We start from the raw sequence: 26,870 nt of genomic DNA on the forward strand, positions 1-26,870 counted from the left end.
ATGGCGTGTTATAGGCAGACTGGAATCCGGGCAAACACAACGTAGTGTCGCGGACGCTGTTGGAGTCGCCAGAAGTGTTGTTGCAAGGCTGTGGAAACGATTCCAAGAAACAGGAAATGTTAGACGTCGACCAGGGCAAGGTCGGCCACGCGCCACTACAGCAAATGATGACCGGTATGTACGGTTAACAGCCCGTCGAAACAGAACATAGAATGCTACGCAGCCGCAAAGACGGTTGCTCTTGGCAACAGGACGAAGGGTGTCCAGCCAAACAGTACGTAATCGGCTTCATGAGGGAGGGCCCTATGCACGTAGGCCAATGGTTTGCATTCCGTTGACCCCACGCCACCGTGCGGCCCGAAGAAAATGGGCTCCTGAACATCGAGATTGGGAACAACATGATTGGAGCCAAGTGCTGTTTACAGACGAGTCCCGATTCAGTCTGGAGTGCGACACCCGACGTGTTCTGGTATGGAGGGACAGGGGCACTCGAAATAACCCCGCATTCGTTCGTGAAAGGTCACAATACAGACGAGCTGGTTGGATGGTATGGGGTTGAATCAGCATAGGCGGACGTACGGACCTGTATATCATTCGGAATGGCACTTTGACGGCCCGAAGGAATGCAGACGAGATACTGCGACCTCATGTTATCCCTTACGCTGGAGCCATTGGAGATTCCTTTGTTTTCCAGGACGATAATGCCCGACCACATAGAGCTCGTCTGGTGGAGAACATGCTTGAAGCTGAAACAATACAGCGTATGGAATAGCCAGCCTGCTCTCCTGACCTGAATCCAATCGAGCTTGTTTAGGCCATGCTCGGACGACGCATTGCTGCTCGACCAAGGCCGCCTGTTACTGTCCGAGACTTGCAGATTGCACTTCTTTAGGAGAGGAATACTGTTCCACTCCTCAAGAAGTGCAAAGTCTGATCGATAACCTCATTGCATCCATGGGAAACAGGTGTGCAGCAGTCTTAGCTGTTCGAGGAGACCACACGCCCTATTAAAACTCATGCATCATGTCTAAACAGTACTTTTTTTTACCGTTTACATGTAACCAAATTGTTGCCCTAAATCACCTTTTCATGTTTTTTCCATATTTTCAAAGAATTAAAGCTTAATTCCTAATTTTTTTACGTGTTTCTTCTGTATTGCGCATTGATACGCGTGTACTATCCATTTTATGCCAATACGTGGCTGTCTCGCACGGTTTTCTTCCCTTTTTTGCTCGCTCCCCTAATTGTTTTGAGCAGTGTATATAATATATATATATATATATTAATAAGAGTTAATAAACTTTCCTTTTTATACCGCGTCGATAGCAGCTTTATCTAGAGCGGCAATGCCTATACATATTTTATTTCTTTTTCCTTATTTTTTTCTTTCACTTATCGTAATTATAACGTCCTGCAGCGGTATATATTAGATGTAAACAGTGAAATTTCTGAAAACTCTGAGTCAGGAGAGAATTTTAAGGGTTATTTTCGTGTTCAGCGACAAAAAATTCATAAAAAGTGTCTACTTCCATTTTGGTAAAAAAATAAAAAACATTTTCACAGTGATAATTATTCCATTTAATTCTTTCATCTCTGAAATATCACGAGAAGTTGATGATACGGCATTTTGGGATATCTATAGATTCATACGCGTGAGTCTATTCTTTGTTCAGCAATATTTGATGGCGCACACGTTCAGAATTTCGGAATAGCTTACGTGGGCTCACGTACACCCTGGCTTGTTTTCCATTGGAGCAGCTGAATTGTATTACTTCGTCTTACATTCTGATCGGTGTGTAAGTACATATATATATATATATATAACACTCGATCATTCCTAATACTTCTAATTCGCAATCTACGACATCAAATATCGTCAAGATGAATAGCAAGATTATAGTTTTGATCGCTATGCTTTGCTGCTTCTTTGGGAGTTCATACGCTCAAATGCCATACCCGATTCGTAAGTACATGCTTAGTTTATTTTATTTTTTGGGAACATTTGACATAGGTAAATCTATCTATAAAATTGATTTTTTGTCTGTGTGTGTGTATGTTCTCTATACAAATCTACAATTTTAGATCGATCGTCGCTAAATTTTGCATATATACCGAATTGGAACAGTCTCTCCAATTGGAACGAGAACTCTTTCTCGTTAGCCCCGCGTGCATGCCTCAATATGCGAGGTGGACATTTTGGGCATATGCAAATACCGCGATGTGTTCATGTTTCCAGTAAATTTTTTACTTTGCACCGGATATAACGTCATACTTCGCATTTGTCTCCAAAACTATGGGTCGTACATATACAGTTCTTTTGGCATTTTTTATGTAGTCCAAGCGGGGAATCTGGCTGTGCACAGTTTGTGCAGATATATATATGTATAAGGTCTACACGTTATATATATTTGAATATTTCTTCTAATTGGAATTATGCCTCAAGTATCAATGGTTCGCCAATAAAATGTTGCGCACGCACTTTTCTTACTTCCCTTTATACAAGGTCCATAGGTTAATGCTCGCACCGCAAATTACTGGCGAACCAATAATCCTAGAGGCATACTTCCAGTTGGAGAACGTATCCAAATAACGTGTGGACCTCATATAAGTCATTCATACTGCGAGGGATTGCATGGATATCAAAATAAAATGAAAATTAACTTTTTATACGGACACACCCTGTCCTCCAAAACAAAATTAGAAAGTTGTTACCCGTCTCTCCCGAGGCCAACAAACAAATTTCCCCGTTTCTAAGTGTGATATTCGGTGAAATGTTTGAATTCAAAATCGGTGAAAAGTTGAGAAAGAAGTACATAAACAATTGGAAGAAGCGTTATCCGTTACTTTATGCCTTGTCTTACCCAAATTCTATTTCAATTCTCACACCTATATTTTGCATAAGCAAACCCCCACTCCCCCCCCTCATATTAATTTTTTAGGCACTCTAAAATCTATTTTAAAATCTGCGGCGGACCGGATAAAACTCCTGAGCAGGCCGCGTCTGGCCCGCGGTTCGTGGTTTCCTCACCACTAATTTATGCTATTCTTTCCCAATTTTTACATCTTTCTCAGCAAATATCGCATTTAAAAACGTGGAATGCTTTTGGTGGCCTCAGCAGAGACAGGGCAACAACTTTCGCATCGGGTTTTTGAGGTAGTGCAAATTTCCGATGTTAGTAAACACCCTCGAAAAAACAAACCCTGGTGAGGAATTCGCAAATATGTTGAAGATGGTTCTGAGTGAAATATAAAAAATGTCGTTGTAGCGGGCAGGGGGGGGGGGGTTCAAAAAATAACGCTATAGACGAAATTATGGTAGTAAAAAATATCGTTGTAAACCTCGTGCGTGATTTCTTATACAAATACAACGCCAGAACAGGTAAAATGCCCAACGAGGTGGCTGAGAAAAAGATGCCCATAACATTGAAATTGTATGTGAATGAACATGAACAGGCCTCGGACTCCTCTTTGTCCCATGTGCTAGAGCCTATGGTTTCTTTTTTCTTTGTTCAGTGTTTCCCATTTCTGTGCGTGTATAAGTGATATGTTTATATTTATACCTTGCACACATTTCGACGTTTTTGTGAGTGAATGTACATTGCGAGCGAATATTTTGAAGGTGCATTGTTAATTTGAGCACACATACATGATTAGGGATCATTTAGATCCCATGATAGGGACCCCAATTATTATTTTTCCCCTTGCGTTTCAGAATATTCTCCGGCATGACCAGGACCCTCCGGGGCAATGAGCTAAAATCGCGTTAGCGAAGGAGAACCTGATCGTTGTCAGTCTGTTCTATTCGGTTCTTTAACAAATACACAAACCTTAAATAAACCTTCTCGAAAACATTCAGGTGAGAAACCATTCGTTCCAACACGTTCAGGTGAGAAACCATTTTCGTCAAACCTTTTTACAACAATAAACACTCATTGAAGAACTTGAAGAGCTTCATCACGTGTTCACACTAATTTTAGACAGGGTGCATAGCTAACTCCTGGAACCGCAAATTACTGGAGAACCGTTGATCGCAGAGATATACTTCCAATTCGAAAAAATATGCAAATAACGTGTGGATCTCAGATACGTCATTCATATTTCAAGGGGTTTTATAAATAATAAAATGAAAAAAAACCCTTTTTTATATAGACGTACTGTGCTCAAAAATCCACGTAGAAACGTGGATGTTTTTTTATTTTTAGCTTTAAGAGACAGCGCAAAAACTTTAAAATTACGGATTTCCAACTTCTTTCTTATTCAGACCGCAAAAGGTTAATGTTTGTTGTGTAAATAGAAGCAAACCTTGTGTGTGTGCAGCATCGGTCACAGGGTTTAGTAAATGATAATTTATTGTTTATATGTAAAAAACAATTGGTTTCGGCTAACGAATTATAATCCATTCATTTCGTGTATTCATATCCAATCACAACATATTTTTATTTATTTATTAACACACAACCCCAGAAAGCATGAATGCACACTTTTCATTTCATCTTTCTATTTCCAGAGCCACCATGTCCTCCGAACAGTGAAGAGAGCTCATGCGCAAGTGCATGTCCTCCCAGATGTGATAATCGAAGTAGAACGTTCACTTGTCTAGCATGCGGACCTGGATGCATGTGCAAAACCGGCTACGTTGCGAAAGGAGCGACATGTGTCCGACGCGAAGATTGCTAAATAAAAAAAAATGTAATAATCATGTAAGTTTCAGCTCAGTATTAGGAGTATAACGAAAAAAAAATTCAAAAAATATACTGTACAGATTTTTTTGCATTACATGGAAAAGTTACATGTGTATCACGACGATAAAATTTTAAAAAAATCATAAAATTTGTTCCTGAAATTTATTGTGGTGTATTTTAGACGTATCTGTGGAGACAAAGTCTGGACAATTGTTGAAAATTTGAGAGCGATGTATTCGGAAGAATGGCTTTCTACCGACAAAAGTACCGCACGTTGTTTGCAGCGACCACACACACACTCTTGGGGGAGCGGCGTATACGCCGATTTTGCGATCGGGGTCCAGTACAAAGAAAATATTTTCAAAAATTGCAAATTCATGCCTGTGATGGCATGACATGTATATTCATGGATAAATAAATTTTCTATCATGGGTTTCATGAAATTTGTTCCTGAAATTCATTAAGGAGAATTTTTGGCATACATAATGTCTATAAAAACACGATACAATAAAAAAATGCATTGATATCAGTCTCAAGGAGGTGTTTAATCTTTATACCGGGTGTCTCGCAAGTCCTGATGCGGTCTTTGTCTCATCAAATCTTCGATGTAGAGGAATGCCTCCAATTTAAAAAATCCTCCAAATGTGCTCAAAAATCACCCTGTGTAAGTTTTGAGAGTGAAAATAGAGTGTGCCAGATAATAAAAAAATCTAAAATTGTTATTATAATTATATGGAATCAGGTTTGCAAAAGCCCAATTAGAAAGTTTTTGTTCTGTCTCTCCTAAGGGGTCATTCAAGTATTACGTCAGCATCGGGGAGGGGGGAGAGGGTTTTGGATTTGCTGACTTTTGATGACAAGGAGGAGGGGGGTTTGAAGGTTGCTTACGTCATCAACCAACGTACATATAAAAATTTAGATTTTTTCTATTTTTTGACACCCTGTATTTTCACTCTCAAGACTGGTACATGGTGATTTCTGAGCATATTTTTTTGAGCGATTTTTTAAATTGGAAACCTTACAAAGGTTTATAAGATAAATAACAAATTATAACTTGCAGGACACCCTGTATATATTTTTAACGTATCCTGAAGAAAATTTATCACCGCCTCGACTTCCACATGTAGTCCCATGAATATAGTCGAAATTGTTTTCCTGAATTACTATTATGTGTGCTCCGTCTCTCATTGGTCTACGGGCGCAATCAAATTAATATTTTTTTCTTAATCGTCTGTGTGCAATGTTTCAGTCATTCTCTAACAATGGTGGGCAGGCCACAATAAAAAGCTTCGTGGGGCGAATTTGGCCAGTGGCCATACTTTGAAGGGCCCTCCCCCCCAGATATTTAGGCATTAGAGAAAATTGTCCGTAAACTGTTAAGAGGCCCAATGTCTGATAAGGGGGCCAATCAAGTATAACGTAAGCAAATTTTTAGCCATTTTTGACCCCCCTTCCCCCCCCCTTCCCCCCCCCCCTTGTCAGCAAAAGTCAGCAAAACGCTGACCCCCTTCCCCCCCCCCTTTGTCGCAAAATTTCGTCATCTCCCCCTGAATCCTAACTCATGTTTTCATAAAGGGGGGGTCGATGACGTAAGCATTATCTAAACCTCCCCCCCCCCCTTGTCAGCAAATCGGAAACCCCCCCCATCGATGATGACGTAATACTTGAATGACCCTTAAAGGGTGGTCCTTATGGTGAGGGGCGGTGGATAATACCAATATGACCTCACAAATGATGCATGGCTAGCGCCCTCGGTGATAAGACAGATGTGGAAACTTGGCCTTATTAGTCCACGTGCACATGGAATGACCATGTTGTGTCAAAAATAATGAATGCTGAATAGTGAAAATATTACAGAGGTGGAAATATCCGTCCTTCATTGATTTCAGGCCACTGAAACACGAAAATTACGCTTAAAATTGCCTCTTGGATCGGGTATCTGAATAATATATATATATACACACTGCTGAAAACAATTAGGGGAGCACATGGTTTTAACAAAATTACGCAAAGATGTATACCGATAAGTAACATAAAATGAATCATCCATAATTTAAAGCCTAGCAGGAAACGGAAGAAGAAAACTTCATATGCAAATAAAAGTTCATGACGTCACAAACCAGAAAAAGGAGATAAGGGCAGAAATCGGTATGTTGCAGAAACGTCTGTTTTACTGCCGTAACTGTGAAATTCGATTGCGCAGTATTTTTTTTTTGAGACAAGGTGACTTGAGGATGTCTCAACAACGTGATTTACCGGAATCCATGGCATGACGTGTTATAGGCAGACTGGAATCCGGGCAACCACAACGTAGTGTCGCGGACGCTGTTGGAGTCGCCAGAAGTGTCGTTGCAAGGCTGTGGAATCGATTCCAAGGAACAGGAAATGTTAGACGTCGACCAGGGCAAGGTCGGCCACGCGCCACTATAGCAACTGATGACCGGTATATACGGTTAACAACCCGTCGAAACAGAACAGAGAATGTTACGCAGCTGCAAAGACGGTTGCTCTTGGCAACAGGACGAAGAGTGTCCAGCCAAACAGTACGTAATCGGCTTCGTGAGGGAGGGCTCTATGCACGTAGGACAATGGTCTGCATTCCGTTGACCCCCCGCCACCGTGCTGCCCGAAGAAGATGGGCTGCTGAACATCGAGATTGGGAGCAACATGATTGGAGCCAAGTGCTGTTTACAGACGAGTCCCGATTCAGTCTGGAGTGCGACACCCGACGTGTTCTGGTATGGAGGGACAGGGGCACTCGAAATAACCCCGCATTCGTTCGTCAAAGGTCACAATACAGACGAGCTGGTTGGATGGTATGGGGTGGAATCAGCATAGGCGGACGTACGGACCTGCATATCATTCGGAATGGCACTTTGACGGCCGCACACGAGATACTGCGACCTCATGTCATCCCTTACGCTGGAGCCATTGGAGATTCCTTTGTTTTCCAGGATGATAATGCCCGACCGCATAGAGCTCGTCTGGTGGAGAACATGCTTGAAGCTGAAACAATACAGCGTATGGAATGGTCAGCGTGCTCTCCTGAACTGAATCCAATCATGTCCCAAACATGCTCGGACGACGCATTGCTGCGCGACCAAGGCCGCCTGTTACTGTCCGAGACTTGCAGATTGCACTTCTTGAGGAGTGGAACAGTATTCCCCAAAGTCTGATCGATAACCTAATCGCATCCATGACAAACAGGTGTGCAGCAGTCTTAGCTGTTCGAGGAGACCACACGCCCTATTAAAACTCATGCATCATGTCTAAACAGTACTTTTTTTTATCGTTTACATGTAACCAAATTGTTGCCCTAAATCATTTTTTCATGTTTTTTCCATATTTTCAAAGAATTAAAGCTTAATTCCAAATTTTTTTACGTCTTTTTTCTGTATTGCGCATTTATACGCGTGTACTATCCATTGTATGCCAATACGTGGCTGTCTCGCACGGTTTTCTTCACTTTTTTGCTTGCTCCCCTAATTGTTTTGAGCAGAGTATATAATATATATATATTAATAACAGTTAAAAAACTTTCCTTTTTATACCGCGTCGATAGCAGCTTTATCCAGAGCGGCAATGCCTATACATATTTTATTTCTTTTCCCTTATTTTTTTCTTTCACTTATCGTAATTATAACGTCCTGCAGCGGTATATATTAGATGTAAACAGTGAAATTTCTGAAAACTCTGAGTCAGGAGAGAATTTTAAGGGTTATTTTCGTGTTCAGCGACAAAAAATTCATAAAAAGTGTCTACTTCCATTTTGGTAAAAAAATAAAAAACATTTTCACAGTGATAATTATTCCATTTAATTCTTTCATCTCTGAAATATCACGAGAACTTGATGATACGGCATTTTGGGATATCTATAGATTCATACGCGTGAGTCTATTCTTTGTTCAGCAATATTTGATGGCGCACACGTTCAGAATTTCGGAATAGCTTACGTGGGCTCACGTACACCCTGGCTTGTTTTCCATTGGAGCAGCTGAATTGTATTACTTTGTCTTACATTCTGATCGGTGTGTAAGTACATATATATATATATATATATATATATATATATATATAACACTCGATTATTCCTGATACTTCGAATTCGCAATCCACGACATCAAATATCGTCAAGATGAATAGCAAGATTATAGTTTTGGTCGCTATGCTTTGCTGCTTCTTTGGGAGTTCATACGCTCAAATGCAATACCCGATTCGTAAGTACATGCTTAAATTATTTATTTTTGGGAACATTTGTCATAGGTAAATCTATCTATAAAATTGATTTTCTGTCTGTCTGTGTGTGTATGTTCTCTATACAAATCTACAATTTTAGATCGATCGTCGCTGAATTTAGCATATATACCAAATTGGAACAGTCTCTCCAATTGGAACGAGAACTCTTTCTCGTTAGCCCCGCGTGCATGCCTCAATATGCGAGGTGGACATTTTGGGCATATGCAAATACCGCGATGTGTTCATGTTTCCAATAAAGTTTTTTACCTTGCACCGGATATGACGTCATACTTCGCATTTGTCTCCAAAACTATGGGTCGTGCATGTACAGTTCTTTTGGCATTTTTTATGTAGTCCAAGCGGGGAATCTGGCTGTGCACAGTTTGGGCAGATATATATATGTATAAGGTCTACACGTTATATATATTTGAATATTTCTTCTAATTGGAATTATGCCTCAAGGATCAATGGTTCGCCAGTAAAATGTTGCGTACGCACTTTTCTTACTTCCCTGTATACAAGGTCCATAGGTAAATGCACGCACCGCAAATTACTGGCGAACCGTTTATCCTAGAGGCATACTTCCAGTTGGAGAACGTATCCAAATAACGTGTGGACCTCATATAAGTCATTCATACTGCGAGGGATTGCATGGATATCAAAATAAAATGAAAATTAACTTTTTATACGGACACACCCTGTCCTCCAAAACAAAATTAGAAAGTTGTTACCCGTCTCTCCCGAGGCCAACAAACAAATTTCCCCGTTTCTAAGTGTGATATTCGGTGAAATGTTTGAATTCAAAATCGGTGAAAAGTTGAGAAAGAACTACGTAAACAATTGGAAGAAGCGTTATCCGTTACTTTATGCCTTTTCTTACCCAAATTCTATTTCAATTCTCACACCTATATTTTGCATAAGCAAACCCCCCCCCCCCCACTAAAACTAATTTTTTAGGCACTCTAAAATCTATTTTAAAATTTCCGCCGCAGATTTTAAAATAGATTTTAGAGTGCCGGATAAAACTCCTGAGCAGGCCGCGTCTGGCCCGCGGTTCGTGGTTTCCTCACCACTAATTTATGCTATTCTTTCCCAATTTTTACGTCTTTCTCAGCAAATATCGCATTTGAAAACGTGGAATGCTTTTGGTGGCCTCAGCAGAGACAGGGCAACAACTTTCGCATCGGGTTTTTGAGGTAGTGCAAATTTCCGATGTTAGTAAACACCCTCGAAAAAACAAACCCTGGTGAGGAATTCGCAAATATGTTGAAGATGGTTCTGAGTGAAATATAAAAAATGTCGTTGTAGCGGGCAGGGGGGGGGGGTTCAAAAAATAACGCTATAGACGAAATTATGGTAGTAAAAAATATCGTTGTAAACCTCGTGCGTGATTTCTTATACAAATACAACGCCAGAACAGGTAAAATGCCCAACGAGGTGGCTGAGAAAAAGATGCCCATAACATTGAAATTGTATGTGAATGAACATGAACAGGCCTCGGACTCCTCTTTGTCCCATGTGCTAGAGCCTATGGTTTCTTTTTTCTTTGTTCAGTGTTTCCCATTTCTGTGCGTGTATAAGTGATATGTTTATATTTATGCATTGCACACACATTTCGACGTTTTTGTTAGTGAATGTACATTGCGAGCGTATATTTTGAAGGTGCATTGTTAATTTGAGCACACATACATGATTAGGGATAATTTAGATCCCATGATAGGGACCCCAATTATTATTTTTCCCCCTTGCTTTTCAGAATATTCTCCGGCATGACCACGACCCTCCGGGGCAATGAGCTAAAATCGCGTTAGCGAAGGAGAACCTGATCGTTGTCAGTCTGTTCTATTCGGTTCTTTAACAAATACACAAACCTTAAATAATCCTTCTCGAAAACATTGTTCAGGTGTGAAACCATTTTTGTCAAACCTTTTTACAGCAATAAACACTGACTTAAGAGCTTCATCACGTGTTCACACAAATTTTAGTCAGGGTGCATAGCTAACTCCTGGAACCGCAAATTACTGGAGAACCGTTGATCGCAGAGATATACTTCCAATTCGAAAAAATATGCAAATAACGTGTGGATCTCAGATACGTCATTCATATTTAAAAGGGTTCAAAATGGACAAAAAAAATCTTTTTATATGGACGTACTGTGCTCAAAAATCCACGTAGAAACGTGGATGTTTTTTTATTTTTAGCTTTAGGAGAGACAGGGCAAAAACTTTAAAATTACGGATTTCCATTTCTTTCTTATTCAGACCGCAAAAGGTTAATTTTTGTATTATAAATAGAAGCAAACCTCGTAGCATCGGTTACAGGGTTTAGTAAATGATAATGTATTGTTTATATGTAAAAAACAATTGGTTTCGGCTAACGATTCATAATCCATTCATTTCGTGTATTCATATCCAATCACAACATATTTTTATTTATTTATTAACACACAACCCCAGAAAGCATGAATGCACACTTTTCATTTCATCTTTCTATTTCCAGAGCCACCATGTCCTCCGAACAGTGAAGAGAGCTCTTGCGCAAGTGTATGTCCTGCAAGATGTGATAATCGAAATAGAACGTTCGCTTGTCAAGCATGCAAACCTGGATGCATGTGCAAATACGGTTACATTGCGAAAGGAGCGACATGTGTCCGACCCGAAGACTGCTAAATAAAATAAAAAATGTAATAATCATGTAAGTTTCAGCTCGGTATAAGGACTATAACGGAAAAAAAATTCAAAAAATATACTGTACAGATTTTTTTCCATTGCATGGAAAAGATTTGTATTACGACGATAAAATTTAAAAAAAATCATAAAATTTGTTCCTGAAATTTTTATTATGGTGAATTTTTGGCATAAATAATGTCTACAAAAACACGATACAATAAAAAATGCATTGATATCAGTCTCAAGGAGGTGTTTAAACTTTATACCGGGTGTCTCTTAAGTCCTGATGCGGTCTTTTCCCATCAAATGTTCGACGTAGAGGAATGCCTCCAATTTAAAAAATGCTCCAAATGTGCTCAAAAATCACCCCGTGCATGTTTTGAGAGTGAAAATAGAGTGTGCCAGAAAATAAAAAAATCTAAAATTGTTATTATAATTATATGGAATTCTGTTTGGAAAAGCCCAATTAGAAAGTTTTTGTTCTGTCTCTCCTAAGGGGTCATTCAAATATTACGTCAGCATCGGGGAGGGGGTTTCAGATTTGCTGACTTTTTTGATGGCAAGGAAGAGGGGGGTTTGAAGGTTGCTTACGTCATCAACCAACGTACATATAAAAATTTAGATTTTTTCTGTTTTGTCACACCCTGTATTTTCACTCTCAAGACTGGTACATGGTGATTTCTGAGCATATTTTTTTGAGCGATTTTTTAAATTGGAAACCTTACAAAAAAAAGCTGTTTATCAAATTTTAGGAATATGACCAAACAAAATTGCCATTAATTCATAATTTTTTTTACGAGGATCACTGGGAAAGAGCGCTAACCATCCCAAGATGGTCTCTCTGGGCGGTCAGCGGCCATGTCTGTCTGTGTCTGTTGAACATTGTCTCGTTTCTAGTCTGAATATTTTTCAGTTATTTAAATATTTATATATTTACAGCTGTGAAAGCAGGTACGCATTTGACGGTCACGGTCATTTTCAGAAATCATGTACAGTCGGACATGCTTAATCGGATGTCATCGATTCCAGCACACAATATCCAATTATGCGGGGAACTATTGAATTGTCATTTCACAACGTTGGTATAGTTTGTATATTAAAAACTGAATGATCAATATTAATAATGCTCATCGAATAAATCAGACATCAAAAATGAAACGAAAATTATATTTAATTGCAATTATCAATGGTGCTTGGATATTTTTTTTTAATATATCATAAATATCATAACCTAATATATACTGTACCTAAGAGTTTTACTTTTCGCTACTGGAGACTTAGCAGAGAACAACATAAGATAAGTAAATGTGTGTATCGAGAAGCCAACTTCACTACTTGGAGGCCAGCACCTGCTCTCAGATATATATATATATTTTAATCTTGACTTTGTGCAACATATTCTCCATTAATCCCAAATGTTTCATTCAACAAAAACCTTATGTATGTAGTGGTGGATGTGTATTAATAGTTGAGGTTTGAGGCGTAATATGCGATTAAAAACGGGGAAAAGTTTAAATAATCATTTTAAGTGGGGGAACTTTACCATTGTCTCTGAGGCCGAACACATGGTGAGGTGACCACGAGATACCGGAGTGCATAATAGGGACTAGTGGAGAGAGAAATTGAATTGTTCTGTCCTACACTGCACATACTCAAGAAGGGAGAGAGGACACGCAGTGTGAGGTGCGAAAGTCGAACAAACATGTTTGATTTCACTTCCGTCTGCTGATTGGGGTTCGTTTCTCTTTTTTCTTTCCCTCTTGTATAGAGGGATCATCATCATTCATAAGCGAGATTTAAGATATTTCACAATAAGATTCTCATTTCGTGTTGGTGTGGTTTCTTTTGTATCCTGTGTATATAACATGGCAAGTGTAACAGATAATAGATAACAGATCAGATGGCATGTGCCACCCTCCAATTGCTTCTAAAATATACCTCCATCCTAATATACGTTCATTCATCCTGTCTTAACGAAACCCAGAAACTTTTCTTCAATGCCCAACCCCGATCTCGTTTGTAATCACCACAAAATTTGTAAATCGCGACGGTACCCAATTGTCCGGGGAAAATATGTTGTAAATTTGTTTTTTCTTTTTGACTCAAAATAATGTGTTCCGGGCTCTGCTACGAAGCTGGGCTGGAAGAGATCTCGGCAACGGGATAAGTTCAGTGGCAAAGTCCTGGCGTTCATTCATTCAGCCCTGCATAATTTTAGTTATCAGGTTCGAAAAAGTCATGTAGTAAATTGCTGATTTTAGTAATAGGATGCCCTATCAATCATTAAACTTTCAGTAGTTGTGAAACATGTGATGTATATCCGCTGTATAAACTAGCACGAGCAGTACCGTATCTCAGGATGTCGGATTTTTGAAAATTCGAAAATGCAGATTTATACCATGTACCTATGAATAGTATCGGTGCAGTGCCATCTATCGATTAAACTTCAACAGAAGTTGGAAAAACGGGGAAAAAGGTCGCCTATAAAATTCTTGTGAAAAGAGGGGGTCACGCTTCAAAACTTTTGGAACCACTGCTTCAGAGTGTGTATTATAGTTTCGGGTTATTAATCTGTAATGAGGCTTTTTGAATAGACGTCATAATCATACGTCGTATCAGCATCACTTTGAGGGTTAGACGAAGGATGATATCCATACAAGTCAGTGTTAAAGTTGCCGATTTTACTGTGGAAATGCGGAAATTTAGTGGGGGTTTTCCGCCACATCAATAATTTTAAAAATTGAAATTTATTCTCGATTTTTGAAATATGGAGTTCGCTTAGACATACGAAACCCAGAGAATTTCAGTAGGATATCCATTCATTGATTTCAACTTTTTATTTACATCTTCTCAAACATGAAAATTATACCAATAGCAAATTTTTGTCAGTTTCTAAATGACGAAATCATATTCATTCCATCAGAAGTACCCGTTGTTTGGGATGGGTCGAGTGATACTCCGCGTTTCATAATGATCTGCTTTGTTATGCTGCTATTCTCCCTTGTAATTAAAGAAATGATTATTGAAAACCAAGTCATGCAGCAACGGTAGTAGAAATCAATTTCCAAGAACAAATCTCAATGCTTTTGTCGATGATCGAAATTGAAGCAATCACTGATCTAATTACCTACTCATTTTTCAAGCAACTACTTTTTTTTATCCTCATGTAAAACTACCAGTAATGTCAGCTAGCTACATAATCATTTTCCTCACATAATCATTTAGTGATTAGATTCAAAACCCCATGTCCATGATAAACTCTAGCGCATTAACCATTCGAGTACAAAGCAACAAAATCATTCAAAGCAAAAAAAGAAAAAGAGTCAAAATTGTACATCATTTATGTGACGCATTAAATTTATTTTATTTCATATTTTTACATATTTCTGTCTCTTCTCGTATTATATAATTTCGTGTCAATCGAAATTTCAGACAAATGAAATTTTGTAGTAGCAAAATTACCCAGGTCTAGCATGTCCTGGGGGTTGTTGTGGGGAGCAGTATCTTTTGTGGAAGCAGAAATTCCCGTTAGGGAGGTAATCTGGGTAACATTCGCAGCCAGGCGCAAGTGCATAACACCTGGGTCCATCAGGATTACCGCATAATTGGGGACAGACTTGTGCGTATTCAGTATAATAGCTGTTAGCTGGACATTTGCCGTTCACTTTCTCTGGAAGTAAAAAAATATAAAAATTAACATAAACAACAGTAATAAAATAATATCATTAATAAATACGAATTGACCCAACTCACAGAAAGAAATGACTCAGATATTGTTATTATTATAATACTGGGGGGGGGGCCCTGCCAGCACCTCCTAGAGATAGAAGGCCTCCGCAGTCTGCTTGTGACGTCAGTAAGTAGTCCATTTTCCCTCAGAATATTCAGGGAAAAAAATTTCCCTGCTCGTGCCGATATCATCGTTGTGAGGAAAAGAAATGATCTCGGGCTCAGAATTGGCGATTTCTATGGCCCACATCCAATCACTATGCGGTATTTGTGAGCCAATCAGGAAGATTCTACGCCAAAATAAGAAGAAACGAAATAGGATGCCGTGTTTCAAAATGTGCAAACTTGCTAGGTAGTCTGAATGACGTTTATGGCAAACAGTGCAGAAGTCTTCTATCCCTAGCAGGTGCTGGCTCTGCCCCCCCCCCCCTCCAGCCACTTTGGCAGCCAAACCCCCTCCCCTTTTCTCTTCACAACATATCTTGTTTATTTCGTCCCACTTCATCAGCGTGCTATGGAAAGGGACGTGTGAAAGCACCAGCTTACTGAAGAAGCGAATTTTACAATAATAAAGCAACAAAAAACGAATGAGGTTCATCAAGTACCCCCAGATAACTTCCCCATGGGGGTTCCCCAGATTCAATTCGCTGAATTTTAGTGGGGCCCCAGACTGGATACATCTCGGGCTACCGATGTGTTGCCGAATTAGAACCTGTCAACATTTCCATGGGGGCCCTAACCTGGAAGCTTGTCGGACACCACCCTGTCAGGAACCACGAAAATTTTTCATTTTTATCAATATTACAACGAATAAAATCCAGGGCCCCACATCCAGTAGCGGGGACACAATACACAGATTTTTAGCGGGGAATCCAGACTAGATTTATCACGGTCTTCCGCTGTTGCAAATTCTACAATGGTAAACAACAAAAAAGAATGAGATTCATCCAGGGCCCTCAAAATCAAACTTGTAGATATGGGGCCCCCGACTTGGAAGCTTGTCGTTCATCCCCCGCTGCGACTGCCATGAAAAATTTTCATTTGTATTCGTTTTACCAATGAATAAAATCCAGGGCCCCCAACCAATTACCCGGGACACCAATCCGCATACTTTACTTCCGCTGTTGCAAATTCTACAACAGAATAGAATGAAATTCATCCAGGGCCTCCAAAATGAAACCTGGAAATATGGGGGGCCCGACTTGGAAGCTTCACGCTCATCCCCAGCTGCGTCTGCCGTGAAAAAGTTTCATTTGTATTCATTTTACCAACGAATAAAATCCAGGGGCCCCAACCAGTCACCCGGGACACCAATTCGCATTCTTTTAGTGGGGCCCCAGACTGGCTTTATCTCGGGCTTCCGCTGCTGCAAATTCTACAACAGAAAAGAATGAGATTCATCCACGGCCCCCAAAATGAAACCTGTAAACATGGGACCCCCGACTTGGAAGCTTGTCGGTCATCCCCCGCTGCGAGTGCCATGAAAAATTTTCATTTGTATTCGTTTTACCAACGAATAAAGTCCAGGCTGACCCACGCAACTGCCCGTGACCAAATTCGCACATTTTATGGGGCCTTCAGACTGGATATATCTTGGGCTTCCGCTATCTCAAATTTTTCAACGTTAAGCAGCAAGAAAACAATGAGATCTATCGAGGGCCCCTGGAAATGAAAACGTTTAACTTCCCCATGAAGGTATACGTGCAATCCCCTCCGTGTACCCGACCCTGTGTATTGGGAGCACTGGTGTTATATGTATATTATACATATACATATCTCTCGGCATGACCCCCCCCCCCCAAGGACAGGGCTGAGAGGGGCCGGAACGATTCTTATCACTTCTTGATTTTTCACACTATAAATTAACCACAGAGGGGGCCCCTGAAAAGCTGTTTTTGAGGGCTCGCCATCTAAATTCCGGCCTAGGGGCCCTGCTGTGGGATGTGGGAGCCTCTCGGTACATGCACATAACATGGTCCCGATGGGTCAAATAGGTCCCGATATATGCTAGAGTTAAATGAAAACTTGACCCAAAATCGTAACCGACTTCCGTAACACAAAAACGTAACAGATTTCCGTCACTCAAAAACGTCACCCACTTCCGTAACATAAAATCGTCACTAATTTCGGTTGCATAGAAACAGGCCCTTTTCGAGTTTGTGATTTTATATTATAGAGTAAATGCAGATTAAATGCCAATACACACTTACATGTGCATTTGCATATTTTGGCCTCCATAGTGTTAATGTATGTACAGTAAATGCTTAAAAATGGATAATTTTCAGAATAAGCGCATATTTTTGAGATTTTACGAAAGCTCAACCACATTAGTACTTCCACTTATTGCGCTAGTACTTCTGGTGCCACCGGCCAAATAAAAACATAACTATATTTGTTATAATTCTTCAAGATTAATTAATAAATTAATTAAGATTCTTAAATAAATTATATTGCTAAATAAATAAATTCTATTGCGAAACGCCAAATTCTATTACTAATTTTTTTTTTAATTGCAGCGGCCGACAAAAAACTTATCGGAAATTCCGATGTCAGAGTGGGAAAAAGAAAAATAACAGCTCTCTACTTACGAATATCGAATTAGCAAAACATGTCAAGCTATTGGAGATGAAGAAACGCGAAAAGATAAGTTATTCTAATTTAATCATATTGAATGATAATATGTATTCAAAAATAAACTAGACGTACATACTGCATTTGTATGGAAACGGACGTATACATGGTACTCGTATAATTGAAACGAATTATAAATAAAATGCATACACGTGATTATTTTCTGTACAAAAATACAGTGATTTTTGACTCTCTCTTTGACTCTCCTTTTTTTTATCCTCCTTTGGTGAGGAAAAAGTCGGACATTTTTTGCAAGTAGACAAATAAATCCGCTAAATGAATTTCCCAAATTCTACTGTTAAATACTAAATTATATTTATAAATGCTAAATAATACTCATAAATGCTAATTTATATTCATAAAAGGTAAATAATATTCATAAATGATGAATAATATTCATAAATGATGAATAATATTCATAAATGATGAATAATATTCATAAATACTAAATTATATTCATAAATACTAAATTATATTCATAAATACTAAATTATATTCATAAATACTAAATTATATTCATAAATGCTAAATAATACTCATAAATGCTAAATAATACTCATAAATGCTAAATAATACTCATAAATGCTAATTTATATTCATAAAAGCTAAATAATACTCATAAATGCTAATTTATATTCATAAATGCTAATTTATATTCATAAATGCTAATTTATATTCATAAATGCTAATTTATATTCATAAAAGCTAAATAATACTCATAAATGCTAATTTATATTCATAAAAGCTAAATAATATCCATAAATACTAAATTATATTCATAAATGATGAATAATATTCATAAGTACTAAATTATATTCATAAATGATGAATAATACTCATAAATGATGAATAATATTCATAAATGCTATTGCTAAATGCGATTTTTTAAAATTCTCTCATTCCCGAAAACTTCGAGGTAAGTGAAAATTTTAACACTAAAATGCGGAAAAGTTTTTAGGGCTGAATGAAATCTTCTACTTAAACAGATGTTCGAGTTATCGTAATTCGACTCATTGCGAATTGAATGCATGTAATAAATATGTATTCGTTAGCCACCCGACTGGATGATCCCTATAGCGGTAACGGTCTTCATTCATCTCGTAAAAACAATTCTTAGCTATTGTTAAACCAAAATGGCTATTATGATATCTTATTTACCTATGTAAGATGATCTAAAAAAAAATTAACATATACTTACGAATCGGGTATCGGAATTGAGCGTATGAACTCCCGAAGAAGCAGCAAAGCATTGAAACGAAAACTATAATCTTGAAATTCATCTCGACGGTACTGATCTTGCGAATTCGAAGTATTAGGAATAATCGAATACTATATATATATACCTACACATCCCGATTATAATATGTAAGCAGCAAAAAGTTATACGATTCAGCTGCTCGAACAGAATATAGTCCAGGCTGTACAATCACGCAATCTATTAAGAAATTCTGAACCCGCGCATCATCTATTGCTGAACAAAGAATGTGACTCGCCTAACAATCTATAGATATCCCAAAATGTCATACCTAGAAATCCATACATCAATTTCTCGTGATATTTCTATGAAGAAGAAATAGAACGATTGATTATTTCATCATTTTTGACACATCATGGTCATTTCATGTGCACGTGGATTAATAACGCCACGTTTCCAATCTGTCTTATCACCGAGGGGAAGGCACTATTTGCGTTAGCCATGCATGCGTGATCCATTTCTCCACCAGGGTTACCCTTACTAGACGCGGGGGGGGGGGGGGCCTTAACGGTTTACGAACATTTTCTCTTATTCTTAAAACAAGGAAATTACCCATAACGGGCATTTCCCGCAGTGGACATAGTTTGGAATCTTGTGTAAGAAAAGGAAAATTTCTGTTTCGATTCCTGTTAGCTGATATCTAGCCGCCCTTTGGGGATATGATTTTTCAGTCCCCATGTTAGGTGACCACATTAACAGTATTTATAACTGGTCATTTTCTCATTTTCTTCCCTTACGTTGGCCGTGCCAACCATCTTTATAAAAATGTCCCGTTTTTTTTCGAATTTTTATGAAAATAAATTTACATATTCATCTCGGATTTCCTTCATATTCAACGTTTCTTTCTTGAAGAGCTGTGACAATGTCGCGGGGGGGGGGGGTTCTCTTTTCTGGGGGGTTGTTGCGCTGATCGAGACTGTAAGGGGTATTCCACAGTACATGTGTTAGGTTCCCAATACGTACACGCACATTCCAACATGTACCAATTCGTTAGATGTTCCGCATAGGAATATCGATGAGGTGCATACGTGGTTCAGTAGTAGTAGTAGTACGTGTGTGACCGCAAGCAAAAAAAAACCATCAGCTCAGTTGTGATAACGTGAAAATGAATAAAGACCAACATTTTTTGCTCGTAGTGTGAATCATCGCTCGTTAACCGAGTTTAAATTTTTTGCTCGATATGCGAATTGCTCGTTAACCGAATCGCTTGTTAACGAAAAAGTTCCACTGTATTTTATTTTATACATGCTTTGTGTGGAGCCGATAGAGAGCGCTTACTTTCTTAATAAAAGTATACATTCTTAAAAATCGGCATAAATGCCATGGCATCATGCAATGTGTTGAAATTATTAAAAGTGAAAGCGGAAATAAATTATCTTAGTTTTTGCAAAAAATTAAATGTTTTTGTTGCAATTAAAAAAACTGAAATTGCCAAAGAGTATAGAATTTCTCAAGTTCGGATGTCAAGAATATGAAAAATGCCGATGAAATTCAAAAAGCTAGTCGAAAGAACGAAAGCTTGATCAGAAAACGGAGAAGAAAATCTAATTTTGGTAGTGTGTCCCCACTAATTTGTATATTGCAGTGGTTTTATGCTGAAACAGCCAAAAATGATTTAGCAAAAAGCACAGAAAACTGGGAAAGAAAGATTTTGAAAACTGTGAAAATTTTCCTCCTTCAATAGGATGGTCACACAGATTTCAGCAATTTGAACAATTTGATGTTTTAAACGTAGCACGGAGAATCGCCTTTTGTAAATGATGCAATTTATGATAAAAGAGAGGGTTTCACGAAACTTTCGCTCCAATTCCTAGACTATTGGAACTAAGGCCGTAACTAGGATTTTTGCAAACCATGGCAAACATTATTTTGTCACCCCCACAGCTCTAAAATTCTACAATTTTGTGATGGTGTTCTTTGTTCCCACCTAAAACTACCGCCCCTAAATTTTGTCACCCGGGGCAGTTACGGACCTGATTGGTACTATCAATGGATTCTTTTGATACAGAAACTTCAGGACTATCCGGGTTTGGCCCAGGGGTTTCTATATGATGAGATCTTGGTGCTATGCTTTTCGCGACTAGGAAATGAAACAAATTAACAAACTACTACTTCGGCATGCACCTGGGCCGGTCGGCAACGTACGTCGAGACGTGACTGATTAGCTCAAACGAGCGCAGAGGGTTCAACTGAAAGCCCACAACAGTAAGTCCTTTTGGCCTGCAACTCGGGAATATAGTAGCTGGTCAGCAACGTGAAAACTTGGCTGAAAAGCACCCACCCACGCAGCCCCTCATCCAGGCCAATGGCCAAAATTGACAACTGTCGATAGAGTATGGGCGGTGTGCGGTATGAAATGAAACCAAATAATGTTACTTCAAGCTTCGTAGGAAGCCCACAATATCACAATTATCAGTGGCTCTTGATATTGAGATGGCTCTGTGTAGAATTTCCTGAAGAAGTAAGCTAACTAAACTTTATCCCGGCATTACATATAAAATTTTTGTTCATGATATCGAGACATTTACTCAAAAAAGTAGGGTCTCGTTTGTGAATAAGGGTCCGTTCAAGTATTACGCCGTTATCGATGGGGGAGGGGGGGAAGAGGGGGGGTTTCCGATTTGCTGCCTTTTGATGACGAGGGGGGAGGGGGGTTTTGATAATGCGTACGTCAGCAACCACCCTTTATGAAAATATGAGGTGGGATTCAGAGGCAAAAATGGCTAAAAATTTGCTTACGTAATACTTGAACGGTCCCTAAGGGCCCTAAATAAGACTGGACCACGAGAAGGAAATGTGGTTCAGTGTGCACCGAAAAAAACAAAGTTTAAATAAACTCCGATACACGGGACGAAAACAGTCATTTGCACAATAAATACTGCTGCAATATCAGTTCTGAATTGTATTTGGTTCGACGAAATACATTTTTAATTATTGGCAATTACGGATATAAATATATTTTCAGATTCATTTGGGAGCTAAGAGCATCCAAAAAATTAGTCGATGTAGTTCCCAGGAAATACGGAAAAGTTCGTCATCCTAGCAAAAACCTTATACATGGTTTTGGTGATTTTATTGAATTTCTATAAAGCTATTGTTCTCTAAAATTACATGTGACGAAGTTGAAGTACGCAAATTTTCTGAAAAAACACATTTTTTTTAAATTTTTTAATTTTCAATTACTATAAAATTTTCTGCATCAACCTTTACTGAAAGCATTTTTAACATATTTTTTTATATAAACTGCTGGCAGGCATTATATATGCTAAGATTTTCTATTGGAATGCCCTTTTCCCAAAACTGAGTTTTTTGTCAGATAAGAAACATTTTTTCAAACACCAATCGTCCAAATGTCTTGAAACTTTGCGTGTGTCTCTCAACGCTAAGACCGGTATTACACTGTAAAAGATTGATAAAATCACTTTTATAAAACTTGAAAAATCTAACCAATAATAATGTTATTGGTTACATTCTAGAAAATGCAACCGTTGACCTTATTGGCTGCATTTTTCAAGTTTTATAAAAGGACTTTTAACAAACTTTTACAGTGTAATACCGGCCTAAGATGTAACACACTTTCAGTGAGTGGATTTCTTATTAAAATGCTTTAAAGGAATTTCTATGTCGCAAAATATGGGTAAATTTTGGTTATTTTTGAAAAAGTCGCATGTTGTTGAAGTTAAAATTCGAAGAAAATGTAACCAACAATTAAAATCTTAAATGCTCTCGTTAAATTGTATAAAACTATCCATAGCATTTAAGAATATTTTTTTCAATGTTTCTTAAAGAAAGGAGATTTTTCCCATAGGAAAGCATGGGAAGAAAAGAACGTGCACCAACCCACTCAAGTCAATCAATAATGTGAGTGAATTAAGTGAATCAATATTATAGGCAAAATATTCGGTAAAACTTCTTCGTAGATTTTTTTTTTTTTTTAGTCATATGTACATACATAGTGCCCGACAATCGACTGACGGTTTTAAAAATTTAATAAGTCATTTTTGCATAATATAAATTTGGGAAGTCAGAAATTTCAGTTACTTCATTCATGGTCCAAGGGGTTATGGCAGTTATAAAAATAAAAAATAATAACTTCTAATATGGACACCCTGTGCCCAAAAACCCAATTAGAAGGTTGTATCCATGTCTCTCGTGATGCCAAAAAAAAAAAATTTCCACGTTTCTATGTGCAATATTCGCAAAGATATCGGAATTGAAAAATCGGAGAAAAGTAGCAAAAGAAGCTTGTCCGTTAGTTTCTGCTGTTCTTTCCCAAATTTCCTCCGCATTTCAATTCAAATATCTCAGTGAATATTGCACTTAGAACCGTGGAAATGTTTTATTGACATCGTGAGGGACTGGCGACAACTTTCTAATTGGGTTTTTGGTCATAGGACGTCCATATAAGAAGTTATTTTTTTATTTTAATAACTATACAACATGAATGACATATTAGCTGAAACTCCTGACTTCGCACGTTTATATTCCACAAGAATGGCATTAATATCTGTCACAGTTTTCTTGCTATTCCCATTTTGAAAACCGTCTGTCGATTGCTGGACAATCTGTACATATGCATGTAAAACTAAGAAAATGAACCCATACGTAAATTTCAAAAGTGCAACAATTTTTTTTCATTCTATTTATTTTATTTTTTTTTCACTTAAAAAAATACAGAAATATCTAAAAAGATATGTTTCCTTTCAGATTAATATTTCTGATTGGATACTTCACGATTAAAAATCAACAATTATCTTTCTCGACGCATTTGTCTTCTTTCCACACGTAACCATCATCGCAGGCGCATCCGAATTTACAATCCGCCGTACAGGCTTCTGGTTTGCCAATGCATGTTTCAGGACACGAAGATGTACAGTTGTCCTCACTGCTGTTATCGGGACACGGTGGCTCTAAGTGCGAAAAATCAAAATCATATGTATTCATTAAAATTATGCACAAACTGTTCCAGGACAACGATTAAATTTTAGAAACAACGGTTTCTGCTATACGCAGCACAGCAAGACGAATATGCTCTGTCTAATGCAGAGCTTCTAAATCAGAAATAATTTGAAAAATTTCAGAGGCTCTGTTGGATTGAATGATAGAGCATTGACTCGTTGTATTTATATTGGCATACACTGGATATTACTTTGAAATGGGGCCATGTAATCACCCCATTGCTACAGAGTCGTGAGATACAGAAAGTTAAGATTCCCTGGTATACATAGGCAAAGATAGACTTGGAAGTCTTGGGGGGGGGGGGGGGGGCAAGGTCATTATTGCTGGGGGCACGATGATGATGATGATGTCAATTCATATATACACATATACATTAGATCTGCCCACTCCACTTTTGACGCTGGTTGGGCCCCCCTCCCCCGTATTTCGGTGGCACCCTTGAAAATAATATTAGAATAATAAATATCCCACAGCCATCCTGTCCGATCCAACGGTACACTATTTGGGAACCACCACTTGCGTACTCGGTTTCAAGACTACACGTTTGTTTCGAAAAATTAGAACATCCCGGAAATTTACGAGCGCAGTTCATGAAATGCTCAAGTTAGAAACGCGGAATTTACATTATGGCTGCAATTTGCATTTCCATCTTCTCTAAGAGGGTCTTCTCGAGTATATCGGTTGCAAAAATGCGTCCTAAAATGCCGAATTACTTTCCGTCTTTGTTTCAAAAAATTAGAAGATTTGAAGAGAAATGGATTATTGCATGAATATTTTCATGCAAATTTACATCAACTTTATCGAATAATCTTCAACCTTTTATACTCAGCAGGGGCCAAATTGAAACTTCCCAAAAAAAGCCGCGGACCACCAAATCAAGAAATCGGGGGGCCAATTGGTCCCCCGAGTTAAATAGGGCACAAAAATAATTGAAGGCCTTTATTCATTCTGAAAATATCTCTTTTGTTAATTATAAATTTTGATCATTTCAGAAATGATTTTTTCACTAATTCTGAAAAAGGTTTTGATTAATTATTCATTAAATTAATTAATGCTAAGATTAATTTTAATCTGGAATCACTTTAAATGATTTCTTCAAACGATTCTTTATTACATTTATTTCGGTAATTCTGAAAAAAATTATTTTCCTTCTCAATACATTCTGAAATCATTTCTTCAATAATTATGCGATTATTCTTCTATAAATTGTGGAGAAAATAATAATTTCTATCAGAAATTACGAAATTATTTCTATCATTGGAGTGATATTAGTTTCTCACATATAAGATATTTTTTCACTAATTCTAAAATTATTTCTTTCAGTAATTCTGAACTTTCAATTTGTTCCGGGATTATTTCTTTCAATCATTCTAGAATTATTTCTCTTACCGATTTCGAAATTATTACTTTCTACATATTAATTCTATAATTAATATATTTTCAATGTTTTCAACCATTTCAACCATTTTCTGAAAATGATCGGCGGGCCACGACAAAAAGCTCCGAGGGCCAAATGTGGTCTCGGGCTATGCGTTGAAGACCCCTTATGTATGTAAACGTTCAATCTGTGGATCATGCGTAGAAAAACGGGACATTTCTGCAAATGCAAAATCGCTTGTGTATTTGCTTAGGCAGCATAAGAAAACGTGTGCTGATATCGTGCAAATACATTGCATCAAGTCCCATCTTTGGTCTGTCTTGAACATGGATTTTATGCACCAAGACATTGAATTGATACATCTCCGACACAGATCCGGAATGTACCTAAAGCATTAATCTCATCGTCACTGTTGAAGAGCCGATAGCAACTGGTTTGAAAATAATCAGCTTTTTTATTATTAGCACGGCACCACAATCTTTTGATAGGATCAACATCAAGGACAATAATCAGTTACCACAAAAATCATCATATATCAAGGAAAAAGTAATTTTGCATTTTAGGACGCATTCAATCGACTTTATGCAAAATTTCTTTTTTCCACCGATATGCTCAAGAAGAACCTCTTAGAAGATGGAAATACAAATTACACCCATACTGTAAATTCCTTGTTTCTAACTTGAGCATTTCTAAAGTGCGCTCGTGAAATTTTGGGACGTTCTAATTTTTTGAAACAAACGTGTATAATATTTAAATATCTGTGAAAGATATTTAAATAGGGAATCAATACAATGTTCAGTAATGAGCATTATAAAAAATAAAATCTATGTATTAATGGTAATTTTTGCGATTCATAAAATTTGATTAACATCTTTTTTTTTTACGTTGAAAATTTGCAAGATTCATCTACTTACGTATAGGATATTCAGTTTCTGCGGCAATGTACAAAACACATAGAAAATAACAGGTCATGATGACAACGAGTATCCTCTGTCGAGTCATCTTGTTGAAAATAATCTTTCCTCTCTACAGAATTGATGCAGAATAACAAGAAGTCGAAAATGTAAGAGTTTCCAAGCCCATCCTGTATTATATACATGGTAATTTGAATGGCGTAACCCCCCCCCCCCACCCGGAAACACAACGAACCAATTTCCTGTAGTTAACAGCAAATTCGCTGATTCACATGTGAACATTTTTCTCACTGAAATATCATCGTAGTACCCATAAAATGACAGCTGTTTAAGTATCAATGTCGCAACAGGCGTCACCATAGGTTTAATAGGAAAAATACTTTCTATAATAAAACGAGTCTTTTTCGCATCACAAAT

General features: G+C 37.9%; 4 protein-coding genes across 5 annotated transcripts; 2 read left to right on the plus strand and 2 right to left on the minus strand.

Annotated features, from left to right (window-relative positions):
- Window positions 1-1,843: 1,843 nt before the first annotated feature.
- On the plus strand, window positions 1,844-5,108 carry LOC149088643 (chymotrypsin inhibitor-like). Of its 2 annotated transcripts, XM_089253060.1 has the most exons (3): window positions 1,844-1,963; window positions 4,508-4,700; window positions 4,864-5,108. In XM_089253060.1, the coding sequence occupies exons 1-2, from the start codon at window positions 1,882-1,884 to the stop codon at window positions 4,675-4,677; spliced, it is 252 nt and encodes an 83-aa protein (XP_089109186.1). In that variant the 5' UTR covers window positions 1,844-1,881; the 3' UTR covers window positions 4,678-4,700; window positions 4,864-5,108. The 2 variants fall into 2 exon arrangements, with proteins under 2 accessions (XP_089109186.1, XP_089109185.1); XM_089253059.1 differs by having other exon boundaries at window positions 4,508-5,108.
- Window positions 5,109-8,768: 3,660 nt separating this feature from the next.
- LOC149088644 (chymotrypsin inhibitor-like) lies at window positions 8,769-11,822 on the plus strand. Its single transcript, XM_089253058.1, has 2 exons — window positions 8,769-8,899; window positions 11,418-11,822. The coding sequence occupies exons 1-2, from the start codon at window positions 8,818-8,820 to the stop codon at window positions 11,585-11,587; spliced, it is 252 nt and encodes an 83-aa protein (XP_089109184.1). The 5' UTR covers window positions 8,769-8,817; the 3' UTR covers window positions 11,588-11,822.
- A 3,113-nt stretch (window positions 11,823-14,935) lies between these two features.
- On the minus strand, window positions 14,936-19,295 carry LOC149088645 (zonadhesin-like). Its single transcript, XM_089253061.1, has 2 exons — window positions 19,146-19,295; window positions 14,936-15,257 (listed from the first exon to the last, which is right to left on the minus strand). Exons 1-2 carry the CDS (start codon window positions 19,225-19,227, stop codon window positions 15,046-15,048), a joined length of 294 nt encoding a protein of 97 aa, XP_089109187.1. The 5' UTR covers window positions 19,228-19,295; the 3' UTR covers window positions 14,936-15,045.
- A 4,539-nt stretch (window positions 19,296-23,834) lies between these two features.
- LOC149088646 (chymotrypsin inhibitor Ani s 6-like) lies at window positions 23,835-26,601 on the minus strand. The gene is made up of 2 exons (XM_089253063.1): window positions 26,454-26,601; window positions 23,835-24,112 (listed from the first exon to the last, which is right to left on the minus strand). Exons 1-2 carry the CDS (start codon window positions 26,539-26,541, stop codon window positions 23,946-23,948), a joined length of 255 nt encoding a protein of 84 aa, XP_089109189.1. The 5' UTR covers window positions 26,542-26,601; the 3' UTR covers window positions 23,835-23,945.
- Between the last annotated feature and the right edge of the window lie 269 nt (window positions 26,602-26,870).

This window comes from Pholcus phalangioides, unplaced genomic scaffold, assembly GCF_987345545.1.
Source record: "Pholcus phalangioides strain wild (caught in Gottingen) unplaced genomic scaffold, Ppha-v1.0 ptg000003l_1, whole genome shotgun sequence".
NCBI classification, from domain to species: domain Eukaryota; kingdom Metazoa; phylum Arthropoda; class Arachnida; order Araneae; family Pholcidae; genus Pholcus; species Pholcus phalangioides.